This window comes from Eubalaena glacialis, chromosome 16 (genome assembly GCF_028564815.1).
Source record: "Eubalaena glacialis isolate mEubGla1 chromosome 16, mEubGla1.1.hap2.+ XY, whole genome shotgun sequence".
NCBI lineage: Eukaryota > Metazoa > Chordata > Mammalia > Artiodactyla > Balaenidae > Eubalaena > Eubalaena glacialis.
The window spans coordinates 14,475,377-14,497,558 of NC_083731.1; the positions used below are offsets into that span (position 1 = coordinate 14,475,377).

The 22,182-nt window shown below is 42.9% G+C and overlaps 1 protein-coding gene across 4 annotated transcripts in view; it reads left to right on the forward strand.

Moving 5' to 3' along the window:
- Positions 1 to 225: 225 nt before the first annotated feature.
- The window catches only part of DZIP1 (DAZ interacting zinc finger protein 1), a 53,154-nt gene continuing 31,197 nt past the window's right edge, over positions 226 to 22,182 (forward strand). The window contains exons 1-10 of one of the 4 annotated variants that reach the window (XM_061171208.1): positions 226 to 478; positions 1,484 to 1,581; positions 1,940 to 2,153; positions 2,843 to 3,083; positions 3,196 to 3,756; positions 9,505 to 9,589; positions 12,391 to 12,518; positions 14,678 to 14,839; positions 18,369 to 18,506; positions 20,218 to 20,280. In XM_061171208.1, coding sequence (XP_061027191.1) covers positions 3,048 to 3,083; positions 3,196 to 3,756; positions 9,505 to 9,589; positions 12,391 to 12,518; positions 14,678 to 14,839; positions 18,369 to 18,506; positions 20,218 to 20,280 — 1,173 coding nt within the window. In that variant the 5' untranslated portion in view covers positions 226 to 478; positions 1,484 to 1,581; positions 1,940 to 2,153; positions 2,843 to 3,047. Of the gene's footprint in view, positions 479 to 1,483; positions 1,582 to 1,939; positions 2,154 to 2,842; positions 3,084 to 3,195; positions 3,757 to 9,504; positions 9,590 to 12,390; positions 12,519 to 14,677; positions 14,840 to 18,368; positions 18,507 to 20,217; positions 20,281 to 22,182 lie in introns of those variants that run through there. The other 3 variants (XM_061171209.1, XM_061171210.1, XM_061171211.1) reach the window with 3 other exon arrangements.

Genomic DNA, 22,182 nt, shown 5'->3' on the forward strand with positions numbered 1-22,182 from the left:
TGGTTTCTCTTTGAAAGGTCTTCCCGGGGCTAGCATCCCACGCCAGCAACAGAGCGCGCCCAGGCACCACGTGTCTGCACCAACAGCGGGATTGGCGGAGCGCATTTTCGCGCGGCGGTGTAGACGCGCACGGTCCCGCCCAGCTGCCGGAGGAGTCGGGAGGCAGAGAGAAGAGGCCGGAGGGAGATCGCAGAGGGGAGGGGGCGGGAGGGGGGGTGGGGGATCCCGAGGCGCCCGTGGCCGGGAATCTGGGAGGGCCCGGAGAGGCGCCAGGCGGCTAGCCTCGCCACAACTTTCCCAGAACAGACAGGCCTCATCCTGCGTCCTGGAAGAAGGAGCTGGCCCGCCGCTTCCCGCCCGGCTGCTCCTCGGCCTCCACGGGCCCGCCCGCGCCAGCAGCGCCCCTGGAGCCTGCGTCCCCAGCCTCGCCCCTGTCCGCCTGCAGCGCCCGGCGCCCGCCCAGGAGCGCGCAGCTGGGGTGAGTCGAGGTCAGGGGTGCGCCAGGCGCCCAGGGGAGGCCGGGGCCTCTGGGTGCCCGCGAAGCCGGGCCCTCCTTCCTCTTTTCCCGCTGCGAGCCGAGGCGCTGCAGACCCCGCTGGCCTGGCTGCCGCAGCCCCCCACTCCCCCGTTTGCTTGCCTTCTAAGGGGCGGCGCCGAGGCCCCACTGGAGCCCGCGTTCCCCGGCCTTTGTCTTTGTGGGTTCGGCGGGTCGTCCCCATGGTGCGCCCGGGGCGGGAGGCGCTGCGTCTGGCTGGCGGCCCTGCAGAGGGAACGGGAAAGCGAGCCCCCTTCTTTCCTGTTCCGGCCATCTTGCGACTTAGATTCAGCCGAGGGGCGAGGGTGGCCAACGGCGCGGCGCTCGGGGCCGGAGTGGTGGCGGCGAACGGAGATGGGCGCCTCGGGCCCCGCGCGCCCCCTCCCCTGCAGTGGGAGCGCGCGAATAGACTCCCAAGTTTCAAGGGTTTGGGCCCAGAGCCCGGGGGCACAGGAAATATGAGGGACAGGGGCCAGGAGCTGACGTTTCCTAAGCACCTAATTCATTCGGATCATTTTTTTTTTTAATTTATTTTTGTCTGGGTCTTTGTTGCTGCCCCTGGGCTTTCTCTAGTTGGCGGCCCGCGGGGGCTAGTCTTCCTTGTGGTGCGCGGGCTTCTCATTGCGGTGGCTTCTCTTGTTGCGGTGGCTTCTCTTGTTGCAGAGCACGGGCTCTAGGCACTCAGGCTTCAGTAGTTGCAGCATGCGGGCCCAGTAGTTGTGGCTCACGGGCTCTAGAGCGCAGGTTCAGTAGTTGTGGCCCACGGGCTTAGTTGCTCCGCGGCATGTGGGATCTTCCCGGACCAGGGATCGAACCCGTGTACCCTGCATTGGCAGGCGCATTCTTAACCACTGAGCCACAGGGGAATCCCCTCATTCGGGTCATTCTTTATCCACGTGTACTTTTGGCAAATTCTTAACGCGCCTCTCCGTGCCTGATCTATGCCAGGTGCTGGGGATATAACGGTGAGCAAGAGAGACTACGGCCCTTGTTCCCCTTGATCCTGCAGCCCAGTGGATGGAGTCCAGGGTACATAGACCTGCCAGGTCGGTATCCTGACGTCTGTTTAACAGACTGGGAAACTGAAGCCTAGGGCTGCCGTAACTTGTAGGTCAGACAGCAAGTAAATGGAAGAATCAGACTTTGAAACTAGATCTTTAAGACTGTCATGCTGGCTGTAGTTAATCGATAATAGCTATTTTTCTTTCAAAATCCCGTTCAAAATTATTTGGATGCACGGCTTCTATGAAGTCTTATGAGGTGTATGCTTAGTTTCTGGATGCTTTCCTGTGGGCTTATTTCTAGTTCTCAGTGTCTAGAAAGGGCTAGAAATGTTTGACATTACAAGTTTGCTTCCAGTTACTCTGAACTGTATTTTCTTTTCTTCTGTTCTTTGGCTGTTAGGAGAGACAAAAATTTTCCTGATGGTTGGTCCAAGCAGGGACTCCCCGGTGGACTGAGGAATGGCTGGCTTTTCCTCAGTTCATCCATCTCTATGGTAACCACAGGCAGCTCCCAGAAGACCTCGAGAATGAGAGGCCTGAGGCCTACGAGTTGCTGCTAGAAATAGTTTAGCCTCTCCAGAAAACAGAATGCAGCTGCCACACAAGTTTGTAAGGTAAATACCAGGGCCCTGTAAAGTTCCCCCTCCACATAATTGTCTTTATCTTCACATTTTGAAAAACGTATCCTTTTGGAAAGACAAGTAAGGTATTACATATTTGGGGAAGTTCTTTGGGTTGAAATTCTATCCGAATGTTATATCTAGGTGGCCAACCCAGAGAGGAAGAAAGACTCCATTTAAAAAAGTATCTTGGATGTAAGAAATTTAGGAAGCCTTCCATCGAATATAATTAACTACACTACAAATTTAATTTTTAAAACAACTTTATTGAAGTATAATGTACAAAATGCACCGTTAATTTTCAGTGTACCATTCAGTGAGTTTTGAAAAATGTATATGCCCGGGTAATCAATAAGACAATCAAAATAGAGAACATTTTTTATTATACCCCAAAGTGTCTTCGTGCCCTTTTGCAGCTAGGCCCCCCTCCATCCCATTTAATTTTACATAGATTTGTTGCTTCACGTTTTCCGAGTTGTGCGTGAAAGAGGAGGATGAATGGTTCTTTCTAATCTCAAAAACCTAAGGCGAGGATCAGAGGCTGGCAGCTAGGATGTGGCTCCCCACGCCTTAGAGACTTGCAAGGTCGTGCCCGGCGAGCCGGGGCTCAGGAAGTGTGCCCTCTCGAGGTGGACCGGTGTGTCCTCGGCTGGCCCACGACGAGTTCTTCTTTGGTCCCGCAGGGCCCTGGGCGCACGCTGACCGCGCGCTGGCCGGCTCGCACTTTGCTCCAGGTCCACGCCCCGGGCGCTGCCATAACAACGGCCCGGACGCCCAGGCCTTAGGCCGCCGCCGCCCGGGACCCGGCCTTCTCCCGCTCCGAGGGGTGGGGCGGCGGCGGCCCGGGAGGCGGTCCGGGCCTGGGAGACGGGACTGCCCCCTCCTCCGATGCCGGCAGAGGCGGCGGATTGGCTTCCAAGCATGGTAAGAGGCGGCAAGCCGGGGATGCCCGCCTGCCGATGCCGGGCTGGGGCGGCGGGGACTCCACAGAACTCGCAGCCCCCTCCGCCTCCCCCATTCTCTCTCCTTCCCGCAGCCCTTTCAGAAGCATGTCTACTACCCGCTCGCCAACAGCCTGGAGAGACCCGCCTCCGCCGCCGCCGCCGCCGCGGCGGGCGCGGCCGCCATGGCCTGCGGCACCCCCAGCGCGGCTTCGGGACACCTGCCCTTCTTCCAGTTCCGCCCGCGGCTGGAGAGCGTCGACTGGCGGCGGCTGAGCGCCATCGACGTGGACAAGGTGGCGGGCGCCGTGGACGTGCTCACGCTGCAGGAGAACATCATGAACATCACCTTCTGCAAGCTGGAGGACGAGAAGTGCCCGCACTGCCAGTCGGGGGTGGACCCGGTGCTGCTGAAGCTCATCCGCCTGGCGCAGCTCACCATCGAGTACCTGCTGCACTCGCAGGAGTTCCTCACCTCGCAGCTGCACGACCTGGAGGAGCGGCTGCGCCTGAGCCTGGCCGAGAGCGAGCAGAGCAAGAAGCTCCTCACCAAGCAGGCCGGCGAGATCAAGTTACTCAAGGAAGAGTGTAAACGCAGGAAAAAGTTGATCTCCACCCAGCAGCTGATGATCGAGGCCAAGGCCAGCTATTACCAGGTGGGAAGCTGCCTTGTGATGATCCAATAAAACCCTCAATTCCTGCTGGCTGGGATATTGAGAGTCCTTTCCTATAGCACTGCCTTTTATTTTTATTTTTTTTTTTGATTTGTACTCTAAATTAGAAGAAACAGCATATATTTAAGCGAAAGAGTAATTTTAGCCAACAGATAACATGGTTCATTACCTTGTGTAGACTAACATAGGGTTAATAATTAAGTAACGTTGTCTGCAGTGCTTTATTGAATTATCTAAAAGCTGGTTGTTTAAGAAACTGTTTCTTCCTCCTAATCGGTGTAATGAAAAATAAACCAGGTACAAATTGCTGTTGAGGTCGGGCCCCAAATGATATGGAATGCTTAAATTTGTGGATTTTTTTCCTCATTTTTAAATTTTGAAATATTTTTAAATTTACAGAAAGATTGCAAGATCAGTGCAAAAACTTCCTTACACCATTTATTAACATTTGCCACATTGGCTTTATTTTCTCTGTCTCTATATCATACTATTACTTTTGAAGCATTTGGCATTGAGTTGCAGACTCCTAAATATTTCAATGTGTATATTTCCTAAGAAGGAGAATACTTGCTAATATAACAATACTATTTTAAAAATTTTGCTTTTTTGTTCTTAATCTCCCAACTGTTAGGGGTTAGACATTGAACCCAAGATAAATATTGTAATTTTTGTGTGTAACAGAAATCAGCATATTTATCTTTTTTATTGGTTAGGTGGAAGAAGCAAAGAATGTTTGATGAAGATATCAAAGTAAGCAATAGACTGACAAGATTGATTTCACACCCCTACATTCCAGTCATTTTGGCTAAATAGGACTTAAAAGGCCTCAGTGGATTTAGGTAATGGTGGAGCCAAAGCAGGAGTGAGTGTGGAGAACTGGGTGTAGGGCTCAGAAAACAGTGAGGTTAATAGTGCTTAGGACTGACCCAACAGGAGCCTTGAGAAAAGTGTACTTAAACTAGGTGAACAGTTGGGAAAGAATGCTGTTAGAAAGTCTTAATGTTTAGCCTTGGGTATACAACCTTTAAGTATAGTCATCCAATGATACCTGATGTCGCTAATTGCCTACTTGTTTCATAAATGCTATTTAAAAACTAAATATTTATAAATAGTGCTGAGATGGCTCTTTAAATGTATTTATCGTAAAATGGATAGAATAGGTTCTGTTTAAAACATTAAAAAAAAGTTTACCTGGCTTTGGTATTATTCAGTGAAACATTGAAACCTGTAACATAAAAATTTTATGTTTATAAACTTTTTTTCGTTCTTTTGGTTATCATAAAAATAGCTGTTTGTAAGTAAAGATTTTCAAATGTGAATGATAATATGAGGATAAAAAAGTAATGGTTCACTTTTATCAAATGAGTGACACCTGCCAACTCTTGGCCACTCAGACTCTCTGAATGGCGGTGGTAGCTGTATGGTGTGCCCAGGTGTGGCCAAGAAGAGGTAGGAATGACCACACCACCTTTTCCTACTTAGTGTAGTACACGTATACTCTGCCCTCTATTAAGTGACTTGCCGTTGTCTCTTTATGGAGTTCTTGAGCAGTGAGAGCCTTTAGGGTGACAACTCCGGAGTTAGACTACCTGGGTTTGAATTCCACCTATTCCTCTGTGCAAGTCTTTTAACTTCTAAACCTCAGTTTCTTCATCTGGAAAATGAGAATACTAGTAGTAGGGTTGCTCTTAGAATCCCGTGAGATAATGCATGTATAGCATGAGGAAAGCTCAGTAAATAGCATCCAACAAGTGGATGTTGATTTCTGCAGTGGCTTCCCTGTAGTGAGCTGTGGCTACCTGTGACCTATCTCTTTATGAATCCTCAGACCAGAAGGCCAGAGGTCACAGTGCTGAGGTGCTGTGAGAATCAGTTTCAGGGAGGGGTAGTCAAAGACTGCTGCTAAGAATAGTTGGCATGTAAGCTAGCAGGGGTTCCACGGTGTTATAATCTTTGTTACAGATTCATAAGCTAGGGATATTTGGCCTATAGTAAAATTTATGGGAAGTCAATTGATTTTGTTTAAATAGTTATTTGACTTTAGTCTGCAGTGTGAATTTTTATTTAAATAGAAACCTCCAACAGCCAGGGAAGTTTGATGGCCATGTGTAAAGGCCAGTGTGTACCAGTGATCTGGCTATCAAATTATTTTTAAAACTTTAAAAATTAGAAAATTCCAGTGGATTATAATAGGACTTAGACTCTAAGAAGACCTTTCATTTTCACAGCTGAAAGACTCAGATTCCTCCCCACCCTTCAGCAACACAGATTTTGGAATCTGTCAGTGAATTTCTGTCCCTTGTTCCAATTATTGAGCCCCTTGGAGTTGGAGATGAGTGTTGGGGAGTAGAAAAAGCATGCATTTTGCTGTCAGAGAGACATGGGTCAAACTGTGCAACCAATAAGGCTGCAACTTAACTTTCCTGAGCTTTGATTTCTTCATGGATAAAGTGGTTGCCATGGAAATTTAAAAAGATAGTGATGTAACAGGGCCTAGCTCTTAGTGGGCGTAGTGAAAATCTTTATCTCCTATTCTCCATCGTTGTCTTTGAGAGGTCTTAAAAAACCTCTGGAGGAATCAAAAACCTCCATCCTACTCATTTAGGTAAAGGAATCCTGAGTTCTTGTGTTAATTCCATTACACTAAGTATTTTTAAATTTTTAATGATTTTGGATAGAAGTGGTATTAGGACATTTACATGTTTTACATAGCATACAACCTACATGTAGTCAACATTCTGAAACCAAGTACACTGAACATAATTTGACATATTATATCCCTGGGGTTGTCATGGAAAGAGTATCAGATTCCTTTCTATGAATAGTTGATAGTACCTAATTTTTCTTAATTAATTATGTCACTTTCTGTCCTAAAGATGCTTTAAGGGAACTCCTTTGAAATAGAAGTTTATATCATTCATCTGTATATCAAACATATTTATCATATATTTAAAACTATTTTTTTAAGAAAATGCAAAGGGTTATAGGATAAAGTTTTTAAAGCATTTTTTAAAGTTTTATAATTATCTTATTAATGGAGAAATTTGATTCTAGGTGACGTAGAATTCCTTCCCACCTTCTTACCCTGAAAGGGAACTTTATTATTTCTAAGGCAGAATCTTTGTGCAATAAGTAGGATTTCTGAACCTCCTGCTATTTTTCATTGTAAAGAATGATCTGACTTTTATTAAGTTTCTAATTACTGTAAGATCTATTATAAAGTATGTTTTAATCCCAGTGATGGTAGATCAGATAGTTTTGGATTTGGGGCCTGATAGACCAGTTGTTTCAGGTATCACTAATCCATTCATTTTTAAAAAACTGACTAGTATTCCATGGTGTACATGAATCAGAGTCTGTTAACCTTTTACTTTTGTAGGATATCTTGCCTGGAACCCGTATCTGTCTATTATGAATAATGCTGCTATAAACATTCACTTGCAGGTTTTTGTGTGAACTTAAGTTTTTTCTTTTAGAGCAATTTTAGGTTCATTGAGGGGAAGGTACAAAAAGTTTCCATATATCTCCTGCCGCTACACATGCATAGTTTCCCCCATTATCAACAGACCTAAGTATTTCATTTTGGGGGGTGCTAATGTAAATGTTATTACGTTTTTAATTTCAGATTCCACTTGTTCATTACTGGTATATAGGAAAGCAGTTGACTTTTGTATATTAACCTCGTATCCTGCAACTTTGCTATACCTGGTTATTAGTTCCAGGAGTTTTTGTCAATTCTTTTGGATTTTTTACATAGACGATCATGTCATCTGCAAACAAAGACAGTTCTGTGTCTTCCTTCCCATCTGTATATCTTTTAATATTTTTCTTGCCTTATTACATTAGCGAGCACTTAAAGTGCAATGTTGAAAAGCACACTCAGGGGCAGTGGTTTGCCCTGTGTCCTCCCCTCCTTTACAGATCCAAGAAGAGTTGTGAATTTTTCAGTCTGTTCAGCTTTTTCCTTGTTGTTAGGATGGAGTGGCGATTTTCAAGCTCCTTACATGCAGATCCAGGAACCAGAAGTCTATTAACTTTGTTTTGGTATTTTTGTCATAGAAGTTTTTCATGTTGATGTAGTCAAAATGTCAGTCTTTTCTTTTTGGAGTATGAGCCCCTTCTTACCCTGAGCTCATGAGTCTTCTGTATTATTGCAATAGTTAAAATACATATTTTCTATTTTGAGAAATTAAAAGTTACACTTCCATGTTTCCTCTTCCTTTCCTTTCTCCAGTGCTGTGTGTAGCCCAAGAGCCACACTTACACCCGAGCCAGTCCCTAAACTGTTGTGAGGAAACCAGAACAGTTCTCATGAGCAGAGAAGTCGTAAAAGATGCTGTAAAGATCCTCTGAAATGTAATGCTGAGAAATATGCCATAATGTTAATTTTCTGGGAAATTAGAACCTAAAGTTTTCTGATGCAATTATACTGATTAAGAGTAAGGCAAAAGCTGGATAGGAGAACATGTAAATAGCACAATAGAGATGAAACAGCAAAATCCAGACTGAGAGTAACTGTGCAGGACAAATGTTCAGTTTCTTCAACAAAAGAATTATAAGGAAAAGGAGCTTGGAGGCTCAGCCTATAGACAAAAACAGAATTAAGAGACAAAACAACCAGTTGCAGGATATGACCTTATTTGGATCCTGATTCACAACAAACTGCAAAAATGTTTTCTAAGACAATGTGTGAAATATTGGGGAAAAAATAAACAAATGGTTGGATATTTGTTGATAATTAAGAAATTAATTTTCACATTTTAAAAGCTGGGATAATAATATTATGATTGTGTTAAAAGAAAATCCTTTTGGAGATAGATTCTGAAATAGTGACAAATGAAATATACAGTATCCAGGATTTACTTCAGAGTAATCCAGGGGGGAGGATATAGATGAAACAAGTTGAATTTTTTGCTTAAAAATTGTGTTAAAGTAGAGAATAGAGATATTGGTAGGATTGATTTTTTTTCCCAGTAAATTCATTTTAGGAGGCCAAATATTTCTAAGCATGTGCTCAGTGATTTTTTAATGCTGGTCTCTGGGGATAAAGCTATGAATAAGAGAGAAAAGAGTTCATGCTCTCAGGAAGCTGACATTCTAGAACCTAGAGGGATTAGGCAGGAGACAATAAGCAAGTGAAGTAAATAAACCTGAAAATATTAACTGGTGAGATCTACAATGAAGAAAACAAGACAGTGTGATGGGACAGTGCCTGTCAGGAGGCTCATCCAGGATGATTTGCTGAGGACACGCAGCTCAGCCCCAGCGTGGAAGATGCTCCATAAATGACATCTTGAATGTCGAGAAGGAGCCAGTCATGGGAAGGTCTGGGGAAGATTCGGGCAGGGGACCAGCCAATGCAAAGGGTCTGAAGCTGGCTTGCTTGAGGGACAGGAAGAGGCTGGTATGACTGGAGTGTCCTGAACAAGTTGATGCTGGCGGGCTGTGAACCACCAGTCTTAACGGGGGCAGCATCAGGGGTTCCAGAAACCACCAAGATGGGCTACTTTAACTGTCAAGAGATGGCTTTCACTGTCCTGTGTTCAGTTTGGGAAGAACACCCTGGTTTTGTATGTCTTTTTAGTTATGCTTTCAGTATCACTTGCCAGGGTGGGAACTTTTGGGGGAAAGCCCGCAAGAGATAGTGCTTCAGGTACCCAAATTTTAATTCAAATTAGGTGGAAGGGCACTTGTTACAGACACTTGGATTTGTTGCTCTCTCCTTTTCAGTGCCGTTTTTGTGACAAGGCCTTTATGAACCAAGCTTTTCTACAAAGTCATATTCAGCGCCGCCACCCTGAAGATTCTCATCTTGGTAAGTCGTGAGCGCTACTTCAAAGATCTGTTTTCTTTCTGGTACCTTTTTCTTTTTTCAGTGAGACATGATCCAAAGCATCTCTCAATCCTTTTAAAAGAAAGTGTCATAGTCCTTGTTCACTCATTTAGTAAATATTGATCCCCTGCTATGTGCCATGCACCGCCTTAGGGGTCGGGGATACAGCCATAAGCAAGACAGACCCTGTCTGGCTCTCTTACACCCTAATGGGAGGGATGGAGGATTCACATTTAAACAAATGAATGAGTGATTCTTTTCCAATGGTGGCAAGTGCAATGAAGGACATAAAGTAGGAGAATGGGATGGAGAGTGACTCCTAGTGACTCCTCATTAAGGAGGCGCTATTTGATCAGAAACCAGAATGATGCTGGGGTCCCAGCCTGCGGGAAATCTGGGCAATGTATATCCCAGGCAAGGGGAACTCGCATTGTGAGGGTGTGTGAGGAAGAGGCAGGACACGGCGTGTTTGGGGAACAGATAGAAGGTTGGTGGAGCAGGGTAAGCAAGGTAGTGGTGGGTTAGGAAGGGACTAGGTCACATAGGGCCTTGAACGCCCTGGGTGGGCATGTGGGTGATTTAATAAGCGTAAGGGAAGCCAATGGAGGATTTTAAGTTGCGGGGAGATGATCTAATTTGTACCTTAAAATGACCCCTCTAGCTGCAGTTGGGGAACAGACTGTAGAGGCAGAGGTGGAGGCAGCTGGGAGGGTGAGGAGGCTGCATGAGTAGCCCAGGTGAGAGAAGGTGGCAGCTGGACCAGGGCGGTACCAGGGAAGGTGGGAGAAGTGGAGATGGAGAAGATTTATTCTGGACGCAGAGCAGAGGCCACAGAGATGTGACTCAACGTGAGATCAAGAGATGAAGCAAAGATGATCCTGGGCTTTTGTCCTATACCTTTGGGTGAATGGCTGTCATGTTTACTGAGGGACAGACCAGGAGTGGAGCAGATTGAGGGAGGAAGGAGAATGGAGAATTTGTGTTGGCCGCGGGTACAATTAAGTCACACGTACAGTTGCCATGCAACTGGAGATGCTGGAGGTCTGGAGGTCAAAGTGAAGGCCCAGGCTGGAGATAAAACCTGGGAGTCGTTAGCAGAACTGGGCTGGATAAGATCACTTAGAGAAGAGAGGACGGCTAGGGCCAGCCCCACACTAGGAGCTCAGGAGGAACAGCTGAGGAGAGTGAGAAATCACAGTGATGGAGGCAGGAGGGAAGCTGGGAAGTATGTTGTCATGGAAATCAAGGTGCATGAGTGTTTCAAGAAGGAGACAGTTACACCAAATGATCTTGAGGCACGGAGTAAGAGGAAGACCTAGAATTGACCATTATTGTCACAGTGACTGTTGGTGACCTTGACATGGCTTCAGTGAATTATTGGGGATGAAAGCTGGATTGGAGTGAGCTGGGAATCAGGCAAGGAAGTGGTCATGTCCATTACAGACATTTATGTCAGTAACGTTTGCTGGGAAGGAAAGCTGGGACAGGAGGCAGTGCCTGGAGGGAAATATGAGACAAAGGGAAAATTTTTGTCTTGTTTGGGGTGGGAGATACTAAGATGTGTTTGGGTGCCGACGTGAATTAACCGGTGTATAGAGGGGGAAATTGAAGAAGCAGGAGGTGGGAGGCTTACCATGGAACCCGGTTTCCTACTAATTTAAATGTTCTCAGGAGCAAAGAATGCAAGGTCTGTTTCTCCATGAGCAGATCAAAGCATTCTGCTGATTGCCACAGTAACCCACAGAAATTCTCGTTACAATCTTAAATGTTCTCGGTATCTAGACGTGTGTACTTCTAGCTTGTTACTCAGTGCCTGCTTTCCCCTCCCTTTTGGGCCAGTTTGTTTCCATTCCTGCCTATTTCAGACAAATAGATTTATTTAGGAAACAGCTAAACTTTGTATAAACAATATGAACAGCATAAAATTCCACTTATAAGCTGTGGACCACTGATAACAATTTAGCAATGTATTGGAGAAATTGGGAAGATTAAGTATTTTAATTAACCTACCATTCTTCAGTGTGAAACTGACCTTCTTTCTCTTCTGTTTCAGTATCTTATTCTATCTCATACTCGTTTCAGAGAGTATTTCAGACTCTGAAATGAGTATTATTTCTTCAGGTCATCTTTGAGATTCTGACTTTCTACCTTGGTTTCCATACCTTTCATGTCTACACTCACAGACACATGTATATCCATTCAGTCATGTGTACATCTGCATGTAAGTACATGTACATAAGTATTCTTCCCTTCACTTGTTGCTCCCTTTAACAACTTCTCAGTAGTTCGTTTTTGCCCCATGGATGGGTTATGGCCCAAGTGTGCATTTTGAATGCCAGCCTCTGCTTACCTTAGCACTGATGAGGCTCTCAGGAGAGTTCGGTGGGAGCCAGAAGGACGGTGACCATAGAGATTTCAATACTGTGGTACCTATTGCTTCCCTTCTCCGACTGAGACAGGCATCTTGAAGAAGAGCCCAGGATTATTCCTTGTCACCATTTTTGCTCCCTGAATGGGCTCTCACCCTATCTACGTAGGATAATCCAACCTCAATCTAGTGGCTGAAAGAATCTGCTAAAAATAATTCAGCGCTCAATAATATGAAGGACTGAAAATAAATATTGAACAGTAGAGAGTAAAAGTTGGCTCATGCGGCATGAAAAAAGTAATATCCCAAGTAAAAGCAGTTTCCTTTGTCTTTGTCTTATCAATAGGATGTACCCCGAAAGCTTTCAGATAGGTTTTCTGAGAGATGGTATTTTAACGAGGTATTTCTGTTGCAGCAGAGTATAAGACAAGGGCACAGACTGACAAGCTCCAGAATGAGATCGACATGTTGAAGGGGCAGCTGGAGCTCACCAGGTCTCAGCTGGAGGCTGCACAGCATGCCCATGCAGTCAGATTCTCTAAGGTATGCTAAATTCAGAAACAGTTATATGTTGGGAAGGATTGGGGTTAATTCCTTTTAAATGTTTGGTAGAATTCACTAGTGAAACCGTCTGGTCCTGCGCTTTTCTTTTTTGGGAGTGTTTTGATTACTGATTCAATCTCCTTACTCGTTATTCATGTGTTCAGATTTTCTCTTTCTTCATGATTCAATCTTGGTAGGTTGTATGTCTCTAGGAATTTATTTCTTCTAGATTGTCCAATTTGTTGGCATGTAATTGTTCATAGTAGGCTATCATGATCCTTTGTAATTCTGTAGTATCAGTTGTAATGTCTCCTCTTTCATTTATAATTTTATTTATTTGAGTCCTCTTTCTTTGTTAGTCTAGCTAAAGGTTTGTCAATTTTGTTTATCTTTTCAAAAAATCAACTGTTAGTTTTTTTAATCTTTTCTATTGTCTTCTTATCCTGTATTTCATTTATTTCTGCTCTAACCTTTATCATTTCCTTCCTTCTGCTAACTTGGGACTTAGTTTGTTCTTTTTTTTCTGGTTCTTTGAGGTACAATGTTAGGTTGCTTATTTGAGATCTTTCTTTTTTCTTCATGTAGGCGTTTATAGCTATAAACTTTCCTTTTAGAGCTGCTTTTAATGCATCCCATAAGTTTCAGTATGTTGTGTTTCCATTTTATTTGTCTCAAGATGTTTTTGATTCCCCTTTTGATTTTTCCCTTTGATCCATTAGTCGTTCAGGAGTGTGTTGTTTAATTTCCAGTTATTTGTGAATTTCAATTTTTCCTTCTGTTACTGTTTTCTAGTTTTATAACATTGTGGTCAGAAAAAATACTTGATATAAAGTCAGTCTTCCTGAATTTGTTAATACTTGTTTTATGACCTAATATATGATCTATCCTGGAGAATACTCTGTATGTACTTGAGATGGATGTGTATTCTGCTGTTATTGGATAGGATGTTCTGCGTATCTCTTTTAGGTCCATTTTGTCTATAGTGTTGTTCAACTCCTGTGTTTCCTTATTGATTTTCTGTCTGGATGACCCATTGTTGAGAGTGGGGTATTAAAATCCCCCTACTATTATTGTATTGTTGTTTATTTCTCCTTCTCATTCTGTTGGTATTTGCTTTATATATTTTAGGTGCGCCAATGCTTCATGCATATATATTTACAATTGTTATAGTTTCTTGATGAATTGACCTCTTTATCGTTATGTAATGACCTTTTTTTGTCACTTGAGAGCTTCCTTTTTTAATGTAGGTGCTTACAGTTATAAATTTCCCTCTGAGCACTGATTTGTCTGCTTCCCTTTTTTGGTATGTTGTGCTTTAATTTTCATTCATCCTAAAGTATTTTTGAATTTCCCTAGTGAGTTTTTCTTTGACCCATTGGCTGTTTATGAGTATATTGTTTAATTTTCATACATTTGTGAATTTTCCAGTTTTCCTTTTGTTAGTGATTTCTGGCCTCATTCTGTTGTGGTTGGAGGAGATACTTTGCATGATATCAACCTTTTAAAATTGAAAATCATTTTAAGGCCTAACATATAGTCTATCCTGATGAATCTTCCATGTGCATTTAACAATAACGTATATTCTGCTGTTGTTGGGTGCAGTGTTCTGTATGTTTGTTAGGTGTTTATTTGTAGTGTAGTTCAGGTCCCCAATTAGGTGAAAAAAAAAAAGCACAACAGAAGGTCATCCAGAAATCAAAGGCTGATCGGACCAGACCTTGAATTTAGCTTATATAAAAATGCATTTGTGTTTATTAAGGGTGAGATGGGGCTACTCTACCCAAATTGGTATGGTATCAAGAAAGGTTCTTCTCAATAGACTTTTAAAGTATGTTTACATTTTACATATGATTGCATGCCTACTCTACAAGTTCACAGATCATAGAACTTTTGAGACTTTGGGCCTCTGTGTTTGTGCTTTAAGGAATGTAAGGACAAAAGGATGCTATGTGCTGCCTTTGGTTTAGAAAAATCATTGCGCACAGACCTGCCATTATATGCAGTGTTTTTGCAACCAAAACAAAACAAACAGAAGAAGCCTAACTGAAATTTGCAAGTCTAGCTAACCCATTTGAGGTGAAGCTATGTCCATTTATTTAAATTTCTGCATACTTGCTTCATACCAGAGCTTTTAAAGCCATGTATTAAATCAATTTCAGGAATATGAAATGCAGAAAACAAAAGAGGAAGAATTTCTGAAGTTATTCGATAGATGGAAAGAAGAAGAAAAGGAGAAACTAGTTGATGAAATGGAAAAAGTCAAGGAAATGTTTATGAAGGAGTTTAAAGAACTAACGTCTAAGAATTCAGCATTAGAATATGTAAGTATTGGGAGTTCCCTGGTGGTCCAGTGGTTAGGACTCTGAGCTTCCACTGCTGAGGGCACAGGTTTGATCGCTGGTTGGGGAACTAAGATCCCACAAGCCACGTGGCGCCACCCGAAAATACCCCAAAAAAACGTTGAGAACATGTAAGTATTAAACCTCGGCGTCTTCATAGCATTGTTAGAGTTGTGGCCTTGAGAGGTGGCATTAGAGTGGCAATGTGGCCTGCGGATTCAGAAGTTCCTTTGTTGTGCCGTGGCCCAGACACCCCTCCTCCCTGAGAGTCTTGGGAGCTCGGGCATACGGAAGAGAGAGCAAGTCAGAAAAGTCGTTTCCTTGAGAGTGGGAGCTTTGACCCCAAACCCCAGTGCAGAACACTTGGTACATTTTAGTTGGATCAGAGAAGACGGTCCCTCTTTCTTAGCTGGTTAGGTTTAGATAGCGCAAAACAATAAATCCCTCCCTGAGTTTTAGAGCTTTCCAAAGTTCCAAAGGAACTTTTGAGAAAGACTGACGCAGATCGCCAATGTGGGAGAAGGAAGCTGACCCAGAAAGACAGAGGGAGAGCCTTTGCCAGGCCCCTTCCTCGCCCCAGGCCTAGCTGGTGAGGAGGACAGGGGTTTGAGTGAGCTAGATGTCGCTAAATGCAACCTCCACTTCCCTGCGGGAGCAGCCGTGGTCACAATGAAGCAAAGGAGGCAAGGGAAGAGTCTGGAGCTCCCTCTAGGGGCCAACATGGTTATAAACTAAAATAGAGGGATAGTTTTGGAATACTGCTAAGATCCTTCTCTAAAACGTCCTGAACCCTCTCACAGGGATGGGCAAACTATGACCTGTGACCCAGACCTGACAAACCACCTGATTTTGTATGGCTCTCAAGCTAAGAAAACTTTTTACATTTTTAAGTGGTTGAAAAAAGTCAAAAGAAGAAATATTTCACGACCCATGAAAATTGTATGAAGTTTACCTTTCAGTGTCAACAAGTGAAGGTTTTTTGGAACACAGCCGTACTCTTTGCTCCACGCTTTGTCTATGGAGCTTTTGTGCTGGAGCCATGGAGTTGAGTGGTTATGACCATGATCTTATGTGTCTCCCAGAGTCAGATACTATCTGGCTCTTTACAGAAAAAGTTTGCCAGCCGCTGTCATATCTTTACAAAGCAAATGTGGCACGAGGTTAACAATTGGTGAAGGGGAAATTGGTGTTCATTATACTGTTCTTTCAACTTTTTCATAAGTTGTAATTTGTAAATAAAAAGTTGAGGGGAAATTAACTTGGGATGGCTCATTGTGTCTTTTCTATAGGGCTTTCTTCAGTCAACTCCCTGATGGTTCAACTATCCCCTATCACCTAGCTTGGTTCTAAGCATCAGAACCTGTGGGCAGTAGTAATTCTTTTACCACCCCTACTTCAGGGGCTTCTCCTGAACTCAGACCCTTGGCATCTTCTCAAAGTGGGATGTCGTATTACCCACAGTAGTGGATTCTGATAGTAACCAATTTAAGACTGGCTTTTTATGTCTTCTCCATCAAGGCCACACTCATTTTTTCTTTCCTTGTGATAAAGCTGCCAGTATGGCTCTTTTGCCTGAGATTCCCTCCGTGGTTATCCCTGCCCCCAGGATCATTGTGGAATTGGACTTTTCCCCACCTAGGAATTTTTTACCATTCATATATATATATTTTTTTTTTAATAAATACATTTATTTATTTATTTATTTATTTATTTATCTCTAGTTGTGGCGAGCGGGGGCTAGTCTTCGTTGTGGTGTGCAGGCTTCTCATTGCAGTGGCTTCTCTTGTTGCGGAGCACGGGCTTTAGGCGCGCGGGCTTCAGTAGTTGTGGCTTGCGGGCTCTAGAGCGCAGGCTCAGTAGTTGTGGCGCATGGACTTAGTTGCTCCGCAGCATGTGGGATCTTCCTGGACCAGGGCTCGAACCCGTGTCCCCTGCATTGGCAGGCGGATTCTTAACCACTGTGCCACTAGGGAAGCCCCATATATTTTTTTAAAGCGGCTTTTTTGAGATGTTTACATATCATACAATTCACCCACTTAAACTGTACAGTTCAGTGGTTTTTACTATGTTCGCAGAGTTATGCAACCATCATCACAGTCATTTTAGAACATTTCATCACCCAAAGAAGAAGCCTTGTACCCATTGGCACTCCCTCCCACCCCTGGCAACCACAGCTCTACTTTCTGTCTCTATGCATCTGCCTGTTCTGGACATTTCATATAAATTGAATCATATAAAATGTGATCTTTTGTGAGTGGCTTCTTTTCACTTAGTATAATGTTTTCAAGATTCATCCACGTTGTAGTATGTATCAATATATTTTTTTTATTGCCGAATGATATTTCATTGTATGGATACACCATATTTTATTTATCCATTATTCGATGGACATTTGGGTTGTTTGCCCATTTTGGCTATAGAGGGTTTTAAAAATTATTATTAATAATCGACTTTATTTTTTAGAATAGTTTTAGGTTTACTGAGCAAGTAGTACAGAAAGGTCCATATAAACACCCCTCTCCTACCCTGTACACAGTTTTCCACATTACTAACGTCTTAAATTAGTATCATACATTTGTTACAATTAATGAGCCAATACTGGTACATTAGTATTAACTAAAGTCCATACTTCATTCAGATTTCTTTAGCTTTTACCTAACATCCTTTTTCTGCTCCAGGGTCCTATCCAGGATACCTAAGTACATTTAGTTGTCTTGTTTCCTTAGGCTCAGACTTGTTTTTGATGACCTTGACAGTTTTAAGGTGTACTTTTCAGGTATATTGTAGGATGCCCCTCTGTTGGAATTTACCTGATATTCTTCTCATGGTTAGACAGGGTTTATGGGTTTTGGGGAAGAAGTCCTCAGAGATAAAGTACAATTTTCATCACGTCATTTCAAGGGTACATACCATCTACATGGTTTATGACTGTTGATGTTGACCTTGATCACCTGGCTGAGGTAGTATCTGTCAGGTTTCTCCCCACCCCACTGCCCCCCATTCCATACTGTGCTCTTTGGAAGGAAGTCACCTTGTGCAGCCCAGACTGAAGCAGTGGGGGACAGTGCTCCCCCATCCTTTTATTTTTGAAGTTAACATATTACCTTCTGAGGGTATTTACTGCCAGTAACTTTGGGAATATCCTACGAGCAAAGGGTAAAATTAAAACCTTATGTCCCTAGTGGTCCCTGGATGATGCTGGCCTCCTCACTAAATCATCCTGAGAATCAGCTGCACCCAGTTCCTCTGTTTCTGGCACTGTTGCCTGCCCATTAAAGTTTTAAAGATCGACTGTCTAAGATTAAAAAGTTTAGGTTTTCCTTTCCCTTTCTCACCCAGTGCACGTTCTTTTGTTGGAAGTAATGAAACGGGAAAACCACTGGGAATGAGAAGCAGGAGAAGCACGATGAACGTCCAGGAGGATAGTCAGGTGCTCCCCAATTTTGTTCTCTGTGTCAGTCGTATAAAAGTATGAACATCTGTACCAGTGATTTTGAATTTTATTTTATAGCAATTGTCAGAAATCCAGAAGTCCAATATGCAGATCAAGTCTAACATAGGCACATTAAAAGATGCACATGAGTTTAAAGAAGAACGTCCTCAGCATCCCCAGGATTTCCAAAATGTGATGCAACTTCTTGATAGTCAGGTATGTAAAAGTGGGTGATTACTGCAGTAGAGGCCTGATTTTTCTTGGTGAGGTAATTTACAGTAAGCACCATCTACAAAAAAGTGCCTCTGTTTCAGTGACGATGAAGGTGACTAATTCTTCTTTCATCTCCCAACACATGTGTAATTCATAATAGGTGTTCATTAGATACTTACTGATTGACTAATAGATGTGGATACAGAACAGTTGGCAAAGTTGTTTAATTTTTCCTTGAATAATATCTATTTGAATTGGTTCATATTGCCTTAGTAGTTATTTTTCATATTTCAGATGTAGACCCACTTTCAAAAGGCATAGAAAGGCATATTGAAGCCCTGACTTATTTTAGAGCTTAAATATATGGCTGCATTGGCAAACTCATGGTCTTTTACATTTATCAAATAAATTACAATCATTTGGAAGTGAACCTCAGTAATCAGTACAGCCTTCGTCCTGGCTATTTTGGTCACACTGATTTAGGGGAACTTTTTTTTTTTTAGCCAGGAAACATAGAGATTAAAGCTTATGAATTCAGGATTTTTTCAAAAAGCAATATTATGTCATTTTAAAAGGTAAATGTGTTTTTGAACATGGACTACTGCCACTGCTTCCTGTCTTGCGTCTCTCCCCTAAATCTGCCTTTCGTGTTATAGCCAGGGTGATCATGTCACCATCCTGTCTAAAATCCTTCAATGGCTCCCCCTCTTTCACAGAAGAAAGTCTAGGACCCTTAACCAGCATTCAGAGTCCCTGGGCATCTGGTCCTGCCATCTCCCACCATTCTTGCCTTTACCTTGACGCTCCAGTAGCCCCAAAGAGCTCCTGGTTCCCGGGACGAGGCAATCTGAGTTCTGCTTTTGCTTTTGCAGCTTTCTTTGTCATGCACCTCCCAGTTTTCAGGCCCTGACACTTATTCAGCTGGATGGCTGGAGAGTTCTCCTGGAGTTCTGGGTTATTGCACTGCCACAGTCCTCCAAGCTGGCCCTGATCACGTGCATATTATGTGGGAACCCTCCATTGTATGTCCACTGTTCTTCCGGGCAGGGCAAGCAAGGCCTGTCTCTTAGTTCTCTCCCAGCCTGCCAACGGCTGCCCAGCGAGGTACCTGGTATGCGGTAGGGGACCAAGAATTGGGTCCTGAACTGAACTGTTGGCATTTGCTCCCAGCAGGCTGCTGTCTCACTAGTTGAAGGACCCAGTTATGAAATCCTCAGGTCCCACCTAAATTTCTTTTGTCTCCTTCCTGTGAGCTCTAACAGTTCAGAACCTATGGACCCAGAAACCTTGATGTTTCCTTTTAGCTTCTGAGGTTAACAAGCTAGCACCTGTTTTTTTAAATTAAGTTTTATTGGAACACAGCCGTACTATTATGTATCATCTATGACTGTTCATTTACATATTACTTATGGCTGTTCTCCTACTTCTAGTAGTAGTGACTGAGTCATCTGGCCCCCAGAGTCTAATATATTTTCTATTAGCCCCTTAACAGAAAATGTTTGCTGAACCTTGCCTCAGAGTATAAGATTAAAACCAAGTGCAAGTGTGTTTAAACATTTTTGACTGTATTTATTTATTTTTTTAAATGCCTGCTAAAATTTTACCAAGTAGATAGTTGGGTTTCATAGGTACTCACTAAAAAGGAAGCTTCCATTTTGAGTAGATGTCATTGTTACAGTTACACTAAATTACTCTTGTTTTACTAATTTTGTAGGAAAGCAAGTGGACAGCTCGAGTTCAGGCTCTTCATCAAGAACACAAGAAAGAGAAGAGCCGGGTAAGATTAAGAAATCAACGACCTATAAAAAATGGGTCTTTCTAAAAAGAATATTTGCTTTTCTCTATAATAAAGGTAATATTTATCCACTTAAGACATTTGTGGAGAAATGTATAACAAAAATTAAAATTACTCATAATTCCAATACCATAGGTAACCAGTGTTACAGCTTTGTTATAATTTCTTTCAGTCTTTTTTCTATGCTGTAAATGTTGCGTTTCTATAAGTATAGAAACCCATGCATATAATATGTCTCACAAATTTTGAATTTTGCTTTATATCTATAACTTTATACATTTTTCATTGAATATATCATAAACAGTTTCCTATGTTTTAAAATATTCTTCAAAATCATGATTTTTTTAATGGCTCCATGATGATCTTATGGCTGTATCATCAGTTATTTAATCATTTCTCCATTGTTGAATACATGTTTCTAATTTTTAAACATTACAGAGTGGCAGTCTAAATAAGTTTTGAATACAGGCATACCTTATTTTATTGCACTTTGCAGATAATTGCGTTTTTTACAAATTGAAGGTTTGTGGCAACCCTGCATTGTCAGATGATGCATTTTTTAGCAATAAAGTTTTTTTTTTTTAATTTTTATTTATTTTATTTTTGGCTGTGTTGGATCTTTGTTGCTGCGTGTGGGCTTTTCTCTGGTTGCGGTGAGCGGGGGCTACTCTTTGTTGCGGTGCGTGGGCTTCTCATTGCGGTGGCTTCTCTTGTTGGGCACGGGCTCTAGGCACATGGGCTTCAGTAGTTGTGGCACATGGGCTCAGTAGTTGTGGCTTACGGGCTCTAGAGTGTAGGCTCAGTAGTTGTTGTGCATGGGCTTAGTTGCTCCGCGACATGTGGGATCTTCGCGGACCAGGGCTCAAACCCGTGTCCCCTGTATTGGCAGGTGGATTCTTAACTACTGAGCCACCAGGGAAGCCTGCAATAAAGTATTTTAAATTAAGATATATACATTGTTTTTTTAAGACATAACGCTATTGCACACTTAATAGACCACAGTGTAGTGTAAACATAACTTTTGTATGCACTAGGAAACCAAAAAATTCACGTTATTCGCTTTATTGCTGTGATCTGGAACTGAACACACAGTATCTCTGAGGTCTGCCTATAAAAAGAAGGATTGTTCACATTAAAGTCGTTTTAATGAAAACAAAAATGAATTGTAACACCTATTCCTTTTCCGCTGAGTACATCAGAAATTTAAGTGTTAAAATGCTTTTACAATAGTGCAAAAAATGTAAAGTAGATTTGTTTGAGATTTTAAGACAGGAAAACATCTGTTTATTTTGTCACTTTAAATTGTATGTGTTTTGTAGCCCTTTGTATCCCCTTTCGGGCAAACAACATGGACTAGGTGGCTTATAAACAACAGAAATGGGCTTCCCTGGTGGTGCAGTGGTTGGGAATCTGCCTGCCAATGCAGGGGACACGGGTTCGAGCCCTGGTCTGGGAAGATCCCACATGCCGCGGAGCAACTAAGCCCGTGCACCACAACTACTGAGCCTGCGCGTCTGGAGCCTGTGCTCCGCACCAAGAGAGGCCGCGATAGTGAGAGGCCCGCGCACCGCGATGAAGAGTGGCCCCCGCTCGCCGCAACTGGAGAAAGCCCTCGCACAGAAACGAAGACCCAACACAGCCAAAAATAAATAAATTAATTAATTAATTAAACAACAGAAATTTATTTCTCATAGTTCTGGTGCTCCAGGAATTGGACAGAGAGAGCTTGTTAAAGGGGAGTAGTGGCTGGGCTATGTGTAGATATAACGCCCATGTTTCTTTCTCCAGTCTAAGCCACCCTTCTGAGCTCCAGACGAAATAGCCAGCTTTGTACTTGACATCTCCACTGCTTCTTAAATGTAACATGTCTAAAATGAATTTCTT